At 42.0% G+C, this 19,378-nt stretch overlaps 1 protein-coding gene across 6 annotated transcripts in view; it reads right to left on the bottom strand.

Annotated features, from left to right (window-relative positions):
- Positions 1-15,726, bottom strand: part of Rif1 (replication timing regulatory factor 1) — a 63,084-nt gene extending 47,358 nt beyond the window's left edge. For 2 of the 6 annotated variants that reach the window (XM_076569471.1, XM_076569475.1), the window contains exons 1-8: positions 15,572-15,726; positions 15,150-15,263; positions 13,933-14,011; positions 11,969-12,065; positions 10,542-10,669; positions 10,360-10,454; positions 8,897-9,086; positions 528-620 (exon numbers count right to left, since the gene is read on the bottom strand). In XM_076569471.1, the coding sequence (XP_076425586.1) occupies positions 528-620; positions 8,897-9,086; positions 10,360-10,454; positions 10,542-10,669; positions 11,969-12,065; positions 13,933-14,011; positions 15,150-15,253 (786 nt within the window). In that variant the 5' untranslated portion in view covers positions 15,254-15,263; positions 15,572-15,726. Of the gene's footprint in view, positions 1-527; positions 621-8,896; positions 9,087-10,359; positions 10,455-10,541; positions 10,670-11,968; positions 12,066-13,932; positions 14,012-15,149; positions 15,360-15,489 lie in introns of those variants that run through there. The other 4 variants (XM_076569476.1, XM_076569474.1, XM_076569473.1 and 1 more) reach the window with 3 other exon arrangements.
- Positions 15,727-19,378: the final 3,652 nt, after the last annotated feature.

Raw genomic sequence — 19,378 nt, 5'->3', positions numbered from 1 at the left:
TCTGTGAATTTACATGAATGTGAGACTCCTGCCTCAAAGACAGAAGCTGGGCAGATAGTGTCATATACTTTTAATCCAAATAGAGAGGCAGGTACATCTGGCAACCTGAGTTTGCTGGGAGCCCATATAGTGGATGGAGTCAACAACTCCAAGTAGTCCTGATGGGTGTCATTTCTCACACATAATCATTCACATAAATAAATGTAATAAACAAACAAGGTGGATGGTACCTAATGAGTAACACCTGAGGTTGACTTCTGACCTCCACAGGATGTACACGTTAATGTGTATCAGCACACATGAGCATGCACACCCACACATAAGCTGGACACAATGGTTCATATCTATAATCACAGAACTTGGTAGGCTGATACAAGAGGATTACTGCAAATTTCAGGCCCGGGCTTGAGCTATGTGGTGAGTGGTGAGCTCCAGAGCAGCTTGAGTGTGGGGCACTCTTTAAAAAGTAAAAATTCTGACATTCAAATAATGAAAATAACACCTACTTCATTATCTTTGGCACTTACCTTCCCAAGAAGTTTGACAAACAAAGGCCATAATTTTAATACATAAGTCTCATTTTTATTCATAAATAGCTTTTGGAGTTCTGAGATTAATTTCTGTAAACAAAAGTAAAAATTTATCAAATACTATAAAAGGTAAAAAAAAATCCACTATCCAAGTCTAAAAAATTTTCAAACATTAATTTTGAGCCAAATAACCTTTTCTACAGGGAAAGCATACATCCTCCAGAACCCAGAGAGTCCCTGAACTGGCCTTCCCCTGTCTTTAGATCGAAGACTACCCTAATTGTCATCATAGAACCTTCATCCAGTACCTGATGGAAGCAGATGCAGAGATCCACAGCTAAGCACTGGATGGGGTCAAAGAGAGTAGGAGGGATTATATGAGCAAAGGGGTCAAGACCATGATGGGGAATTCCAGAGACAGCTGACCAGAGCTAGTAGGAGCTCACTGACTCTGGAGTGACAGCTGGGGAGCCTGAATGGGACCAAACTCCGAATTTGGGTGACAGTTGTGTGGCTTGGGCAGTTTGTGGAGCCACTGGCAGTGGGACCAGGATTTATCCTTGGTGCATGAACTGGCTTTGTGGAGCTCACTCTCTATGGAGGGATACCTTGCTCAGCCTCATGCAGCAGGGAGGGGCTTGGTCTGCCTCAACTTGATATGCCAGGCTTTGCTGACTCCCCAAGGAAGCCTTACCCTCTCTGAGTAGATGGGGATGGGGGGGTGGGGAGGTGACGGGGTTGGTATGTAGAATGAGAAAAAAAAAACTTTAATAAAAATTAAAAAAATATACATCCTTCAAAGAAAGCAAAAACCACAGCACACAGCAATGTGAAGAGCTTTAAAGAAAGCACCCCTTCTACCAGTAACAGTTTAATGCTCATCTGACCACCCTACTGTCCACCATTCAGCTCCTCCTTTTCTTGCCAGCATAGTTCTTCCTAAAAACTTCATTAGTCACACCATTAACTAAAATTCAAATGATACTGTGGCAATCTTCTTATACTAATAACATTCACTAACAGCTTCACAGTAACAGATATCTAACAGTTCAAGAGCCCATGAGATGGCTCAAGCCTTACCTTCTGCAAACCTAACAAGAGATACCCAGAATCCACATTAAGTACTGACTCCCAGTTTGCCCTCTTACTGGGCATGGTGGTGAACATTTTTAATCCCATTACTCAGGAGGCATGAGCAAGCTGATCTCTGTAAATCAAGGTATACTTGGTCTACACAGTGAATTCCATATTGAGACTGTCTCCAGAAATAAAAACTGTCCTCTGATCCCATGTACAGCAAAGCATGTATATCCTAGCACTTACAATCATATATACAATATGAATTTCAAAAGAAAATTTTAAAAAACTAACAACATTTTAGCTCAAATGTATAGACTGGCCTATGGAGAGAAAGCACATCAGTAATAAAAACTGACCTATTTGGAGGAAGCATATTATTAGTGAGGGGAAAGTCTTTGAAGGGCGTAGCTTGCCATGGCTCCTTCCAATTCTCTGTTTCCAATGCACTATGATTTTTAGTTTCTGATTTGTTTTTCAAGACGGAGTCCCACTGTACTGCTGTGGATGACCTACTACTCACTATCATTGTGGAATAATCTTTTTGTACACTGTGAAGATGTGTCATTTGGATTGGTTTAATAAGAAGCTGAATGATCAATAGCTAGGCAGGATTTTTGGGGCAGAGAAAACGCTGGGAAGAAAGGGAATTGCGAGCCGGATGCAGAGGAAGCAAGACATGCAGGATGAGAGGTAAAAGCCATGAGCAACATGGCAGCACATAAACAGAAATGGGTTAATTTAAGTTCTAAGAGCTAGTTAGAAATAAACCTAAGCTATCAGCTGAGCTTTCATACTCAGTAAGTCTCCGCCTCATGATTTGGGAGCTGGCTGGCAGAACAGAAAAATCCGCCTACACGTTATAAAGACAGGCAAGCCTTCAACTCACAGAGCTCCTTATCTGTGTCTCTCAAGTTCTGGGATTACAGGTGTGTGCCGTCCCCTGTGAGTAGCAGCAGCACACAGTCTGCCACACACTCCTACCACCATGTTCATGACGAAAAATGATGGGACCAAGTAACCAAATGTGTACCCTAAAGAATCTCCATCCCTCAGGCTTATTCTTTTTCTTGGTGTTTTGAGAGAGTCTATGCTTATTCTTCTAATTATTACATCACAGCAACAAGTAACTAACATGTGGCTTTCCATATAAATCATGGTACCAATAAAAACTTCATGGGAGAGAATGTTTGAGGCTAACTTGGGATACATGAGAGACCCTATCTAAAAAACAAACCAAGCGCCTTTAATCCCAGCACTCCGGGAAGGAGCTGTCTCAGTGGGACATGACCATAAATAACAGACCCAAACATTCTGCCTGAAGCCAACTCCAGGCCCAGCTGCCCATCCTGCGAAGCCCAACAACTTGGAGGTGTTGGTGAGATTACCCTACTGATCAACCTGTTAGCTGAGATCCATTGAGAGGGGATTCAGAAGCCTACAGCCTGCAGTCTGAGGAAACAAGATCAGCTGAGGAGTTGGAAAGCCAGCAAAACGTGACCTGAGAATGCAAGAGAAGGAGCCGTCCGGCCGCCGAACCAGATCACCAGAGTCATAAGCCCATACACGAACTGGGAAGAGGTAAGGCCCCATCTCCGGACCAGCAGACCAAGTCTCTAGCCCCTAGGCCCCTAGGCCCCAGGGACCAGGCAGCTACCTTTCCCTGCTCCCTCAACAAAAAAAAAAAAAAAAAAAAAAGTCCCTGCGAGCTCAACAACCACCAGAGTCATAAGCCACCCTACACCAACCGGGAACAACCACCCCAGGGACCAGACAGCGGCCTCTTTTACTGCCCCCTGGCCAAAAAAATCATCCCACGGGACACCAACAACCACTGGAGCCATAAGCCCACCCTGCACCGATTGGGAACAACTGCTACCTGAGACAGAACTCACTAACACTGATTGGATTAAGCTGTTCCCATAGAAACAGAGCCCAACAGCACCGATTCGACCAAGAACTCCCAGTGGAGGAAGACTATCAATTATAACAAGAAGAGGCACCCTCACAGACACTGCCTGCACCGAGCAGAGGAAGAGATTAAGTAGACGCCAGTGCAAAAATATAAGCAACAACATAAAGACCTATATGACACCATCAGAACCTAGTAATTCTACACCTGCAAGACCTGAACATACCAACACACATGAAGCAGAAGGAATCAATCCTAAAAATGACTTTAAGATGATAGAGTCCCTAAAAGAGGAAATGAAAAACTCTCTTAAAGAAGAAATAAAAAAATCCCTTAAAGAAATGGAAGGAAAAAAAAATTGGAAAAAAAAATCAAAGAAAGCCAAGAAAAAGTAATTAAACAGATGAAGGAAAACAGTTCAAGATTTGAAAATTGAAACTGAGACAATAAAGAAGACTCAAACTGACGGAATGCTGAAAATAGAAAATCTGACTAAACGAACAGGAACTACAGATACAAGCATAACCTACAGAATGCAAGAGATGAAACAGAGAATCTCTGACGTTGAAGACACAATAGAGAAAATAGATTCAATCAAAGAAAACACTAAAGCCAAGAAAATCATAACATAAAACATCCAGGAAATTTGGGATACCATGAAAAGACCAAAACTAAGAATAATAGGGCTAAAAGGAATAAAAGATTACCAACTCAAAGGCACAGAAAATATATTCAACAAAATCATAGAAGAAAACTTTCCTAACCTAAAGAAAGAAATACCTATGAAGATACAGGAAGCTAACAGAACACCAAATAGGCTGGATCCAAAAATAAAGTCCCCTTGCCACATGATAATCAAAATACTAAACATACAGAACAAAGAAAAATATTAAGAGCCTCAAAGGACAAAAACCAAGTAACATATAAAGGCAGACCCATCAGAATAACACCAGACTTCTCAATAGAGACTATGAAAGCTAGAAGGTCCTAGACAAATGTTATGCAGACATTAAGAGACCACAGATGGCAACCCAGACTATTATACTCAGCAAAATTCTCAATCACCACAGATGGAATAAACAAAATATTCCATGATAAAACCAGATTTAAACAATACCTATCCACAAACCCAGCACTGCAGAAAGCACTAGAAGGAAAAATTCAACCTAAGGGAATTAAACACACCCATAAAAACTTAGGCAATACATAATCCCACACCAACAAATACCAAAGAAGGGAAACACAACGCTACCACCAAAAAATAACAGGAATTAACAATCACTGGTCATTAATATCCATCAATATCAATGGTCTCAACTCACCTATAAAAAGACAGGCTAACAGAATGGATACGAAAATAGAATCCATCCTTCTGCATACAAGAACACACCTCAAATTCAAAGACAGATACTACCTCAGAGTAAAAGGCTGGGAAAGGCTTTCCAATCAAATGGACTTAAGAAGCAAACTGGTATAGTTATCCTAATATCTAATAAAATAGACTTCAAACTAAAATCAATTGAAAGAGATAGGGCAGGCAGTGGTGGCACACGCCTTTAATCCCAGTATTCGGGAGGTGGAGCCAGGCCGATCTCTCTGAGTTCGAGGCCATCCTGGTCTACAGAGTGAGATCCAGGAAAGAGACCAAAAAAAAAAGAGAGAGAGAGAAACCCTGTCTTGAAAAAAAACAAAATAAATAAATAAACAAATAAAATATAAGAGGTCGGGAAGGACATTACATATTTATCACAGGGAAAATCCACCAAGATGAGAGATGAAGTCTTAATTCTGAACATTTATGCCCCAAATACAAAGGCACCCACATTTGTAAAAGAAACATTACTAAAGCTGAAATCGCACATCAAACCCCACACACTAGATTAACACACCACTCTCACCAAAGGAGATCTACCAGACTGAAACTTAACAGAGAAGTAAGGACCTAACAGATGTTATGACTCAAATGGACTTAATAGATATCCACAGAACATTCCACCCCAACACAAAAGAATATACCTTCTTCTCAGCACCCCATGGAACCTTCTCAAAAATTGACTACATGCTTGGTCACAAAACAAATCTCAACAGATACAACATTGTAATAACCTCCTGTATCTTATCAGACCACCATGCATTAAAGTTAAGACTTCAACAACAACAAAAATTATAGAAAGCCTATAATCTCATGGAAACTGAATAATGCCCACCTGAAACATCAATGAGTCAAGGAAGAAATAAAGAAAAATTAAATTTTTCCTAGAATTCAATGAAAATGAAAGTACAACATACCCAAACATAAAGAAGATGGAGAATTTTCCTTAATTTTTTTTTTTTTTTTTTTGGGCTGGGCAGTGGTGGCGCACGCCTTTAATCCCAGCAGTTGGGAGGCAGAGCCAGACGGTTCTTTGTGAGTTCAAGGCCAGCCTGGTCTACAGAGCTAGATCCAAGAAAGGTGCAAAGCTACACAAAGAAACCCTGTCTCCAAAAAACAAAAAAAAAAAAAAAAAGAAGATGGAGAAATCTCATACCAATTAATTAAAAGCACAACCGAAAGTTCTAGCACAAAAAGAAACAAACTCACCCAGGAGAAATAGACACCAGGAAATAATCAAATTGAGAGAATACAAAAAAAAAAAAATTATCAATGAAACAAATGAGTCTGTTCTTTGAAAAAAAAAAAAAATCAACAAGATAGACAAACCCCTAGCCAAATTAACCAAAAGACAAAGAGAGAGCACCCAAATTAACAAAATCAGAAATGAAAAGGGAGACATAACAACAGACAATGAGGAAATTCAGAGAATCGTGAGGCCATACTTTAAAAACCTGTACTCCACAAAATTGGAAAATCTAAAAGAAATGGACAATTTTCTGGATAGGTACCACATACCAAGCTAAACAGAGAATTCTCAAAAGAAGAATCTCAAATGGCTGAAAGATATTTAAGGAAATGCTCAATCCTTAGTCATCAGAGAAATGCAAATCAAAATGACTCTGAGATACCGCCTTACACCTGTTAGAATGGCTAAGATCAGAAACACAAATGACAGTCTATGTTGGAGAGGATGCGGAGCAAGGGGAACACTCCTCCACTGTTGGTGGGAATGTAAACTTGTACAATCACTGTGGAAATCAGTATGGCGGTTTCTCAGAAAATTAGGAATCGAACGACCTCAAGACCCAGCTATACTATTCTTGGGCATATACCCAAGGAATGTTCAATCATACCACAAGGACACATGATCAACTATGTTCATAGCAGCATTATTTGTAATAGCCAGAACCTGGAAACAACCTAGATGCCCTTCAACTGAAGAATGGATTAAGAAAATGTGTTACATATACACAAGGGAGTACTACTCAGCAGAGAAAAACAATGACATCATGAAATTTGCAAGCAAATGGATGGAACTAGAAAATATCCTGAATGAGGTACCCAGACTCAGAAGGACAAACATGGCATGTATTCATTCATAAGTGGATACCAGATATAAAGTAAAGGACAATCAGACTGCAACTCACAGATGCAGGGAGGCTACCTAGCAGGGAGGACCCTAGGATGACTGTGGCCTATAAGTTTTGATCTTGTCCAATCACTGGACAAGCTTTAATGAAACATTTCACTATTAGGATAAGAATCTGTACCATACCAAGCTGATGAAAGAAAATGCTGGCTGTACTTTCAGGAGGGGAGGCTAAAATCTTTTTTAATTATGGATTAGCCTATAGAAAAATGTCTGATGTAAATTGAAACAGTGAAGGGGAAGATGAATAGGAATCTCACTTACACAATTTAAGTAAAGCATAGTTCTCTGAACAAATGAAAATAGGTTTCTTCTGTGTCCCAGAATCTAATCAATATGTACAATTCAGCTATTATTTGGCTTAAAAGGGCTAACTGGGAAATGTTATCATTTTTACTATTTTCTACTGAGAAAATATTTTCCAGTTTCAAATAAAAACAAAAACAAAAGCCACAAAATCGAAAACCATAAAATATAAGCAAAAAGGCAATAAAGTTAAAAAAAAAATGCCCAAACAAAGCATTATGAGAAATAAAAATATCAAAAAAACAAAAAACAAAAAAACCCTTCATGTGCTGGTAAAGGGCTTGCTATGCAAGCATGAGGACCCAGACTTGATCCCCAGATCCTATGTTTAAAAGTAATCTGTACATGTTTGAAATCTCAAAGCTGGAAAGATGGAGAAAAGGGGACCCCTCGATATCATTGGTCATCAAGTTCTAGGCCAGTGAAATGGTTTTTTTTTGGGGGGGTCATGCCTGAAGAACATCAGAGATTGTCCTCAGGCCTCTCTATGTGCATGTATCTATGCACACACACACACATGCACATCCACTGAAATATCAAGACCTGATAATGACCCAGGCTTGGTGGCACATGCCATTAATATCAGACTCAGGAGGCAGAAATTCTGAATTCAATGCAAAGAGCTCCAGGCCACTCAGGACTAAAGAATGAGACCTATCTCAGAATAACAGAAGCCAACATACAATAGTCCCCAAGTCCTATTCCTATGTGATTACCTGCTCTTTATCTGTCATTCCCTTCCACTGAAGAAAAGCATCCCACAACAACATTCCCTAAAAACCAACTGGGTGCACAAATATAAAGGTGCCCTTGGCAGTCACGACTTTCTCACCTAAAATGAGCTGACACTATTATTATTATTTATTATTATTATTATTATTATTATTATTATTATTATTATTCACATGGCCAATTCTTATACTGGATTTTTAAAATCAATAATCTTAATAATTTTAACCTTTTCTTTATACTATTATGCCTCATCTTTTTTCTTATACTAGAAAATAAACCTCACAGTTTACACAGTCACAATGCCTTTAGAAACAATTCACTTAAAAAAAGATGATGTTCAATAAATGTTGCTAGTAGAGTCGTTGGTAAACTTAAGACCTGAAGCAGTAACTAGGAAACTACATGTACATGACCTCATAAGCATTAGATGAGTATCTACTGAGATGCTATACTAACTGAATCCATTACAATCTTTCTTTTTCAGAAATATAATCCCGCTTTATTCATCATTCACTAGAGAAGGGATTAAAATATTTAAACTTTTGTAAAAACTAAAACAATTCACTTGTTATTATAGGAGTAATTTGTATAAACTAACAACTTTTCTACATTTGTTTCTTTTGTTTCTGATGGCTAAGATTATTCACAGGCATTGTGCATGCTAAGCTAGCAATCTTCATTGAGCTCAAATGTTTGTTTTTGATTCAAAACAAAACTCCTCAGTCATGGTATAACTGTACCAACGAATTAAGGATGAATTGTAAGCTCAAGGTAGAAACCACTATACGCAGAATTCAGCAAAGGGTAATACTTACAGTAGTCATAAGGTGCTCTGTAATCAAGGCTATTTCTTGCTGTTTCTGAAGCAGCAATGGCATCCCCATCTCCAGAGCAGTGGCTCCCCGCAAATGTACCTTTTGAGCTGAGTGAACAACTAATGGTATGACCAATTTAGCCCACCTCACAGACTCTTCTCCCATTTGAACTGGGGTTTGTTCAATTAGCCTACAACAGAGAAACAGATAACTAATTTAAACTAAGAAGTGAGGCCAAGTTAAATTATCAAGAAGCAAGACCAGGGGATGCAGGCCTATAAATCCAACTTTTCAAGTGGCTATGATCACAAGGTTCAAGGCCTTAGGCAACTTGGTGAGACTCTGTCTTGAATTAAAAAAAAAAGGAAGGAAGAAAAAGACATTTGGTTTGTGGTGCAACTTAAATGGTAGAATATTTGCCTAGTATGCTCAAATCGCTCCCTCACACTGCAAAAGAAATTACCAGACAAGTGAGCACCACACAGCAATATGCATGACAGAGCCAATTATTTGAGAATGTGTACATCCTCCAATGTATGCATTTGTACCAAGACATCACTGTATGTACAGTAAAACAGATGAAATTGTCCCTGTACACATCTGTAGTGCACATGTGGTTTATTTTTTGCAGCACCAGCAGTTAAAGCTAGCACCTCCTGCTTGAAAAGCACTTTATCACTGGCTCTCAGGAGTTCCACTCCTAAACTTTCCACAAAGTGTTTAAAGCAAGCACAATCTTGATCTTAGATTTGAACTTTTTTTCTCCAAGTCTAAGCTGATGAGATGATTCAGTGGGTAAAAGTGCTTGCTGGTAAGCTTGATGACCTGAGTTTTGATCCCTGGAACCCACACTGTGGGGGAAAAGAACTTAATCCCTCAATTTGTCCTCTAACCTCCACAAAGGCACAGTAGTATGCACAAACCAACAATTGTAATTACAATAGCTATACTATCAAACTGAACATTACTAAATGTGCCAGCATGTCTAAGAGGAAGGTGCAAATATGCTCCTGGCTAGCTCATTTACGAGGATTCTGAAAGCCTTAACATACAATTTTCAGAACCAAAACATATTACCAACAGGAATGTAGCCAAGTGTTTCACTAAAAATAAAACAGCAACTTAGAGATTTTTTTTTAAATCTTGTTACCTTTCTCTTGCTTAACTTGGTCTAAAGGACATACACTTGTTTTTTTAAACCCCGTTTTAGTTTTTTTGTGTGTGCATGTACATGTACTGCATGTACCAGCTCATGTGTCTACACATCCAGAGTGTGTGGAGATCAGAGAACTTGCAGGAATATGGTCTCTCCTTTCACATGGGTTCTAGAGATTGAACTCGGGTTGTCAGGCTTGGTAGCAAATTGCCAGCCCCATAGTTTAGTATCTATCTCATCTTCATATATACAAACCCCAAACTCCAAAGCATAATTATTCTAATTTATACAAGAACCAACTGCATACCTTATAATAACATTTAATGCTTCAAAATCAACAACAGCAGAATGTACCTCTCCTTTACTTAGTATCACTTCCAATGAATCAATAATACTGGAAACCTAAATGACAAAACAAACACATACAAATCAAATGAACCAGAACTGTTTTATTGGCACATAATTCAGACACCCCAGAACTATACTCACCATTTTGCTAACAAGTTCAGTGGGAAACGTCTGTTTGGATATTACCCACAGTGCCCTGGTACACACATTTTTGTCTGAACTCTTAATGATACCATTCAAGGTTAAAAGCAGTTCTTGAATATTTGCCTCTGAAAAACAAGCAAGTTTTAATTTCAATTATGTAGCATAATTAAAATCTTTAAAATCTCAAACATAAAAGTAAAATAAAAATAAAGGCAGGTGGGGGAGTCAGAAATTGGAGATGATCAATCTGTAGAGATGCTGACTGGTATCACACACTTCTTGCCAAAATACAAAATCCTGACTAAAGCAAAAGCCAGTTAAGAAAACAGACAATAGCAGACTGCAAACCTTTTATCTTACATAACTCAGTTAACTATTGTCATCTTAGGATGCTAACAAGTCTTACACAAAAGAAAAAACACTGCACCTCTTTAACAACTTTAAGATATCCTTATTACCCACCTCTCAGTTCCTAATAGTCATCTTGTAGGTTTCCTTTACAATCGCAAACTACTAACTACAAAGCAATAGTATTTATTACTTAACACTTGGAAAATATCGGGCTCTATACTTTCAATAAATACCACTTCCAAACTAACACTGACTACTGCTAAGACCTCATCATCTCATTAAGTTCCTTAGAAAATATGCCTGTCAGATAAATTAGTGTTAACTTCAGATTTAAAAAATACATTCTAGCCTGGTGGTGGTGGCACACAACTTTGATCCCAGCACTCAGGAGGTGGAGGCAGGTGGATCTCTAAGTTTGAAGACAGCCTGGTCTACAAAGCAAGTTGTAGGACAGCCAGAGGCACATAGGGAGACCTTGTCTTGAAAAACCAGAAGGGAAGCCGGGCGGTGGTGGCACACGCCTTTAATCCCAGCACTTGGGAGGCAGAGGCAGGCGGATCTCTATGAGTTCAAGGACAGCCTGGGCTACCAAGTGAGTTCCAGGAAAGGTGCAAAGCTACATAGAGAAACCCTGTCTTGAAAAACAAAAAAAAAAAGAAAAAAGAAAAACCAGAAGGGAAATAAAATTACATATGTACAATTTTTATAGGATATATAATTTTATACATATAATTTTTAGTAGGATGGGGGTGTGTGTGTGTGTGTGTGTGTGTGTGTGTGTATCCTACTAAAAAAGGCCTGGGACCAATAAGAGACTGAACCAGCAAAGGCCCTTGCCATTAAGCCTTATGATAAATTCAATCCCAGAACCCACTTAGAAGCTAGGATTCCGGCAATTGCCCTCTGACCTTGAGTGTAGGTGCACATGTACTAAGTAAATGTTTTCCTAAATGGGAGGAAGTGGGAAAGTCCTAAACTACAAATTATGAAATTAATCCATAAACAGTACTTTAACTGTATTAAACTATACTTTAAACTCAACAGATATTAATAGTTTTAATCATTTTACCTACCTGATAATCCCGAGGTAATTTTGGGATTATATAAGCAAAATCCCAAGGCTTGTAGAGCAGCACTACTCAATTCTGAGTTCTGACTGGAAATGTGAGCCTACAAAAAAAAATCAAAATCACATTCACAGCAGAGAAACAATTTCTAGAATCAGAGCCAGTTACAACCCAAATCCAATACATTTTAATCCAATCAATCAGCCAACTTTCTGGGAGTAAATGAAAACAGGGAAGTTTGGCAAAGGAGAAGGGAACCAGAAAAAGATTGACAGGAGTTAGAAAGAAAGATCAGCAGTTACTCTTGTAGAATATCTACATTTGGTTCCAAGTACCCACATGGCAGCTCACAACCTGTCTATAACTCCAATTCCTGGGGCTCTGACACCCTCTTCTGGCTTCTATGGTCACTGCACACTTGTGGTACATAGACATACATGCAGGTAAATACCCATAAACTTAAAAAAAAATTTTAAATCAACTGAAAGAACATTTTTAAGAAAAGATAAGTGACATCTCCCACATATCCATGCAAAAACAAAGAAAAGGCCAACAAATGAAAGATGTTATTAGACAGGAAACAAACATGAGCATGGTTCTTCTACAATAAACAAGCGAAGTCTCAAATGCAAGTTGATATCCTAGCTTTAGAATGAGTAATGCCTTCTTCCTCTAGGACTAAGAAAGGGAAGCAGTTGCAATGGAGCAATTCCCAAGTATCTACTACATATTAAGCATTTTAACTCAATCTTAAAGTTAAAAAAAATGTTCAAGAAATTTGGGGCTGGGGATGTACTTTTCAGCTGGTATAGTACTTGTCTAGCATGCATGAAGCCCTGGGTTCAATCCCCAGCACTGCATAATTGCAAAGTGGTGGCACATGCCTGTAATCCCAGCACTTGGGAGGCAGGAGGATCAGAAGTTCAAGGTCATCCTCAGCTATATAGAAGTCCAAGGCAAGCCTGGACTAGAGACCCTGTCAAAAAAAATAGTAATAATTTCAATAAGGTTGGGATATGAGTTCAATCTTTTCATTTTAAAAACAAGAATATTAAAAAACGGCATGTCATGAAGTCATTAAGTGGTCAAGTGAGGCTAAGACTACAGACTGTCTGATATTCTGATATTAACTATCACCACTAAACAAAGAAAACAAGTCAACTCTATTCTTCTAAAGTGTTAACAATTTTCCAACCAGGCATAATTATCAAAAATTGAATATGAATAAAAACAAATAACATGTACTGTGGAGTTTGCCAGTGCCAGCCTGTAGTCCCAACATCTGGGAGGCAGAGGCAGGAGGATCGTCATATAGCTAGCTACCCGGTTCCCAGCCACGGCTTTACAGGAAACTGCCTCCAACTCCCTTGCCCCACAAAAATATGTATGTATATGAGTATATGAATGCTATCTATCTCAAGAGTAGACCAAAAATAATTGCCATTTTAGGATAACATACTCGTATACTTCCAAAAGCAAACAGATTTTATCTGTGACAATTGTTTTTTTGCTTTGAATTCAGAAAGCCCTGAACATTTTAGCAAACACACCAATTTGCTAACCTGAAAAGTGGGGCTTAAAGAGCAAACTCAGGCTGTGGATATAGCTTCATGGTACATACAGAGCACTTTACTAGCATGCCAGAGGCCTAGAGTATAGACAATTAAAGTGAGAGAACACATAAGGTAATTAAAGAGTACCTGATGAACCATAGTAATCAAGAAAAGATACAGCAACCTTGTCAACATAACTGCTAATACTGTGTTATTCAGGGTGTTAACAATGCACTGGGTAATGCTATAGACAAAGTAAAGAATCATTTACTAGACAGCTAGTCAGGAGTTGCACCTGGAACCCCAGCATTTGGGAGGCTAAGTAAAGATTCCAAGGGACTCAATCTAGTGAGATCCAGCCATAGCTTCAGAGGGAGGCCCTGTCTAGAGTCATTAAAAAAACACACACACACAGACCTTTAAAACTGTGTACAGCCGAGGAAGATTTTTCTCAATTTCTGTAATGACTTCTTTTCCTTCTTGTCCAGTCATACGACTTTAAAAGGAATAGAACATAAGCTTAGGCAAAAAGCAGAAACAAGAAAGTACTGCAATCACTTTCTTTAAGGATTATTTTCAGGGTTGAAGAGACAATTCAGGGGTTAAGAACACATACCACTCTGGCAGAGGACCTGAGTTCAATTCCCGGTACCCGTCAGGTGGCTCACAACCACCTGCAGCTCAAGTTCCAGAGCCATCCAACACTAGTACCCAATACTCGGAGCTTCAAGTTTCTAAAGCTTACTTTCAAGCCCTTGAAAAATCAATCCATTCCTTAAAAATGCGTAAGAGTATATCGAAAACATATTGTAAACAACATCAGAAATAGCGATAACATGCACAAAATCTTTTTTGTCTCTACAATGCATTCAATTTCTGAATTTTTAGTTGAGAAAAGGAAATGGGAATCCCTTTCCCTAGTCATATAGTTATTGATTGTATGGTCATTTGCAAAAATTTAGAAAATTTATTAAATCTTTCAAATAATGTAAAAACCAAGTTGCTGTCTCTATTTAAAGGGGGGGGGGGGGAAGCTGGGCGGTGGTGGCGCACGCCTTTAATCTCAGCACTCAGGAGGTAGAGGCAGGCGGATCTCTGTGAGTTCGAGACCAGCCTGGTCAGCGGCGTGAATTCTGGGAGAGCCAAGGCATTATACAGAGAACCCTGTCTCGTGGAGGGGGAAGGGGGGGGGAGCGCCAATTCTAGGGCTGATGTGATGGCTCGCGCACCTGTAATCTATCATCTCAAGCACGAGAGGGCTTCCCCCTAGGATCCTAAGTTCGAGGCCAGCAGGGACCACTCGACCCTAACTAAACCAAACAATCCCGGGCCGCCAACTTTCTCACCACGTCGGAGGTTCGCAGTGAGAACCGCTGCTCTCCCAACTACTTCCAGCTCGAAACTTTTCGACAAAGCTCCCGTTTGCACGGCAAACACACAACACAAAACACACAAAAAAAAACCCGCTCCTCCCCGAAGAAGCCCTCGGACGTCGTCGCGGCGCCTCGCAACGTCACTTTGCAGGCATGGCCCGGTGCGCCCCAAGCTGCCCGCGGCCGCCGCGGCCCCGCCGCTCCCCCCCACCCCCACCCCGCCCCAGTCTCCCGCCCCGGCTCGTCCCCGGGCGGCCTCACCTGGTCAGAGTTAGGTAGGCGTCCGTCTGCTCTCCGGGAGCGACCGAGGGGTCTTCCCAAGTCTCCAGAAGCGGCTCCAGGGGGCTGCGACCTGCGGCCGTCATGTCGGCCACCCTGGGGTGAGGCCGGAAGACACCGGTGACCGGTGGCACGGCCCGCGCGGCGCCCTCACCTGCACGCCGGGCCGCGCGCTCGCAGGCCGCCCGCCCGCCCGCCCGCTCCCCAGCTCGCCCGCTCGCCCACCCGGTTCCCGCCGCCGCCGCCGCCGCCGCTTCCCAGGCAGCGCCGGCCGCGAGGGGGCAGAGGCACCGCCGGCCAGCCGCCGACTCCCGCGCCTCACCCCACGCGCGCGCGGGAAGCCCGCTCCGCCGCTCTCCGCCCCGGGCCCCGCCGTCCGCTCCCGGCTCGCGCTATTTACTCACGCGTGCCGCCCGCTCCTCCACGACCAAGATGGCGGCGGGGGGCGGGGCCCAGCGGCGCGCGGGAGCCGGGCAGGCCTGGCGGGAGAGGCTCGAGCCAATCCAACGGGCGGCGGCGCGCCGGGCGGCTCGATGGCCTGCTGCCCGCCCCCGCCCCCCGGGTCACCTTCAAGGTGGGGGGCTGTCGCCGCGGGCGGGGGCTAGACCCGGGGGGGGGGGCTTGGAGAGGGGCGCCCGACTCACTCCACCTGACTCAAGCCTGCGCTCCTCCGACCAAGTTTGCAAACTCCCAAGTCCAGGGCTTCTAAAATGAGCTAAGCCATTGGACGGAGCGTCAATGGCAGGCTGTTAAGGCTTGGGTTTTGTTGCTGGGTTTTTGTTTCCTGGAGGTCCTTGAGCCTTGCGAGCCGAGCTTTCTATCTCTAAAACACCACATGCCCCAGCCCAGTGGTTTAAGTCAGGGGCGCATCTCCAGCATGCCTACTTGGAAGCGTTGGTCTGTGACCTGAGCGAATTTATTCCCTCTCAGTTTTCCTCTGAGATGAGGACTAGTTGCAGCACATTTCGCTGCAAAGAAAAAAGTGTTAGTTCGAAGAGGGCCAATGGCGTGCATAACAACGGCCTGGAAATGGGCGGTATTGATGTGCAGATTTTAAAATACCGCCCTTCGGCCTTGTGATTCCACCGATTCCGGCCACTGCCTGGAGTCTGCTTTCTTCCCTTAGACCCCAGGTGTTGAGGGTGAGCGTGGTCCTGGGTGTCACAGGTGATGGGAAAGGACAGTAAACTCTTAAAGAAGCTAATGGGTCTCATTAATCATTCCGTGTGCCTCTAAGCATGCTCCACAGCCGGCGGAGTTGTCTCAACTTTAAGCACACAAGGTCCAGGAAGCAGGACCTTGGCCCACACCTTTACTCCTAACCTGGAGTATGCAGAGGCAGGCAGATGAGTTCCAGGCCAACTAGAGCTACATAATGAAACCCTGTCTCAAAAAAACCGTTAAAACAACAAAGAATAAGTCGGCCCAGTGCCAGGCTCAATAAGCGTGCTTGCCTAGCACACGTGAAACCAGGGATTCCAAGCTCGACATGGCTGCTGCTTCTGAACAATCTACCAGAACCTCTGACTTTTCCCTATGAAGATCCCTTATTTTTTAGAAGCATTCCCTTTTCAAGAATTATGGTCAGTTAAGCATAGTGGCACACACCCGTATCCCGGCACTCAGAGGGCTGAAGTATGAAGGATCCCCACTTCCAGCTCAAACTGACTTAGATTGCAGGACCCTGTACAAAAGGAAAAAACAATATTGACGAGTCCTCAACCAATGAAGGATTTGAAATCCACCCCTCAGATGGAATCTTCCCTCATTTACACTTGTACCACCCACATTCCTTCCATAGAGATTTAAATTCTCCTGCCCCAAGCTTAAACTCAAGAGATCTGCCAGCCTCAGCCTCCCCAGCTTTGGGTGGGATTAAAGGCGGGGCGTCACACCTGGCTCTTGACCTCCTAAATTGACTTCATTTTCTGCTGTTTGGTCTCAGGCACTTGCAGCACAAGTGTTGAGCTTATAAATGGAGTTAGATCCCGCTACAGTCTCGTTGAGTTACCTACTCTGATTTTTGGTGTTTCCGGTCTCATCTAAAAAGCTGACTGATTAAAGACAAAACCAACCCCCTTCCCCATGCAGACTCTCTTCCACACATCTTCAGAGCTGCTGGCTACCTCCAAGCATCTCTTTGGAAAAATCTAGTAAACACAAATCTGTAATCCTAATACTTTGCAAATCTGAGGCACTAGGACTGCTGTGTGTTCCAGACCAACCTGAGCTCCATAATGAATACCAGGCCAGTCAGAGCTATATAGCAAGACCATTTTTGTCTCCACAAAACAAGCCAGGTGTGGTGGAGCAAACCTTTAATCTTAGGACTTGAGAGGCAGAGGCAGGTGGATCTCTGAGTTCAAGGCCAGCCTGATATACATAGCAAGTTCCAGCATAGCCAGAGCTACATAGAAAGACCCTGTTAAAAAACTAAAGATTTTATATATACAGACATAAAAATTAGAATATATTTTTCCCTGATATATTTATATCAGGAAGAGTCAGGCCTAGTGGAGTGCCTTGCCTGGAGTACCAGCACTTGGGAGGTAGAGGTAAAAGGATCAGGAATTTCTCCTCAGCTACACAGTCTGCTCTGAAAGAATTCACCTATGCATAGCAGAAATCTATTTTCTTCTTCTTCTTCTTCTTCTTCTTCTTCTTCTTCTTCTTCTTCTTCTTCTTTTTTTTTTTTTTTTTTGTCTTTTGTCAGTGGGAGGCAGAGTTAAGACTGGGTTTCACAGTATAGCTTTGGCTGGCCTAGAGTTCACTGTGTAGACCAGGCTGGCCCCAAACTCAGCAATATGTTTACTTCTGCCTCCTAAATGCAGGGATTAAAAGCATGTGTCTCTACATTCAGCTTTTCTTAACTTTTTAACGTGTGTGTGTGTGTGTGTGTGTGTGTGTGTGTATGTGTGTGTGTGTGTGTGTGTGTGTGTGTGTGTGTGTGTGTGTGTTTAAAAAGAAACGGAAGTCAGAGGACAGTTTGAGAGAGTTAGTTCTCTCTACCATGTGGGCTCCAGGGCTCAAACCCAGATTGCTAGGCTTGCTAATAAACACTTTTACTTGATGAGCCAACTCACCAGCCCCTTTTTCTGTATCCTAAATATATCATGGGGGGAATTTTCAGATTCTCTAGAGCTACAAAAATAATCAAAACTGAGCTGGGCAGGGGTAGGGCACACCTTTAATCCCAGCACTGGGAGGCAAAGGCAGGAAGATCTCTGTGAGATTGAGGCCAGCCTAGTCTCCAAAGCAAGTTCCAAGAAAGGCACAAAGCTACACAGAGAAACCCTGTCTCGAAAAACCACCGCCGCCCAGCCTAAAATTGGCTATCTTAAGAAGAAGGAAAATGGTGTTTCATTACATGTGGGGCCTTCTTCTGAAGGAATGACAAACTTAAGAGAATGAGTTAAAGTCCTCATTACTAAGGAGATGAGTGCACAATCAAACATTGATTTGATAGTGTCTCATCATGTATCCTGGGCTAGCCTCCGACTCCTGACACTCTTGCCTCCATCTCCTGAGTGCTAGAATTACAGGGCTGTGCCATGGTGTCGAGGATGGATCTTTTTAGATTGTCAGAGTAAGAGTATTTTTCTTGGGCTGGCAGATAGCTCCATGGGTAAAGTGCTTTCTCTATAATCTTAAGGACCTGAGTTCAGATCCTCAGCATCATTCAAAATCTGGGTGTAGTGGCACATATGCATTACCACAGTGGGGTGGGGGTAGGAATGATCTATGTGTCTGTCATTCTAGTGGTTGGAAGTGAAGGCAGAAGAATCAGGTGTTCAAGGCCATCCTTGAGTACACACTTGGTTCTAGAACAGCCTGAGCCACATGAGACCTTCTCTCAGTCTCTCTGTCTGCCCTGCCCCCCTACACATACACACAAAGAAAAGGCCAAACACATGTTAGTATAAACATCATATGGTATTGCATTTGCTTGTTTTTTGACACAGATCTTGCTATGCAGCTCTGACTGGCTCATACTCACTATGCAGCCCAGGTTGGCCTTGAACTCCTATCTGTTCTCCTTCCTCAAACTAAAAGCTGTTGGGATTGCAGGTGTTTGATGCTTCTCTCTCTCTCTCTCTCTCTTTTTTTTTTTTTTTTTTTTTTATTTTTCAAGACAGGGTTTCTCTGTGTAGCTTTGCACCTTTCCTGGAACTCATTTTGTAGATCAGGCTGGCCTCAAACTCACATAGATC

Source organism: Peromyscus maniculatus, chromosome 4 (assembly GCF_049852395.1).
Source record: "Peromyscus maniculatus bairdii isolate BWxNUB_F1_BW_parent chromosome 4, HU_Pman_BW_mat_3.1, whole genome shotgun sequence".
NCBI lineage: Eukaryota > Metazoa > Chordata > Mammalia > Rodentia > Cricetidae > Peromyscus > Peromyscus maniculatus.
This window is presented reverse-complemented; position numbering and strand designations above follow the sequence as displayed.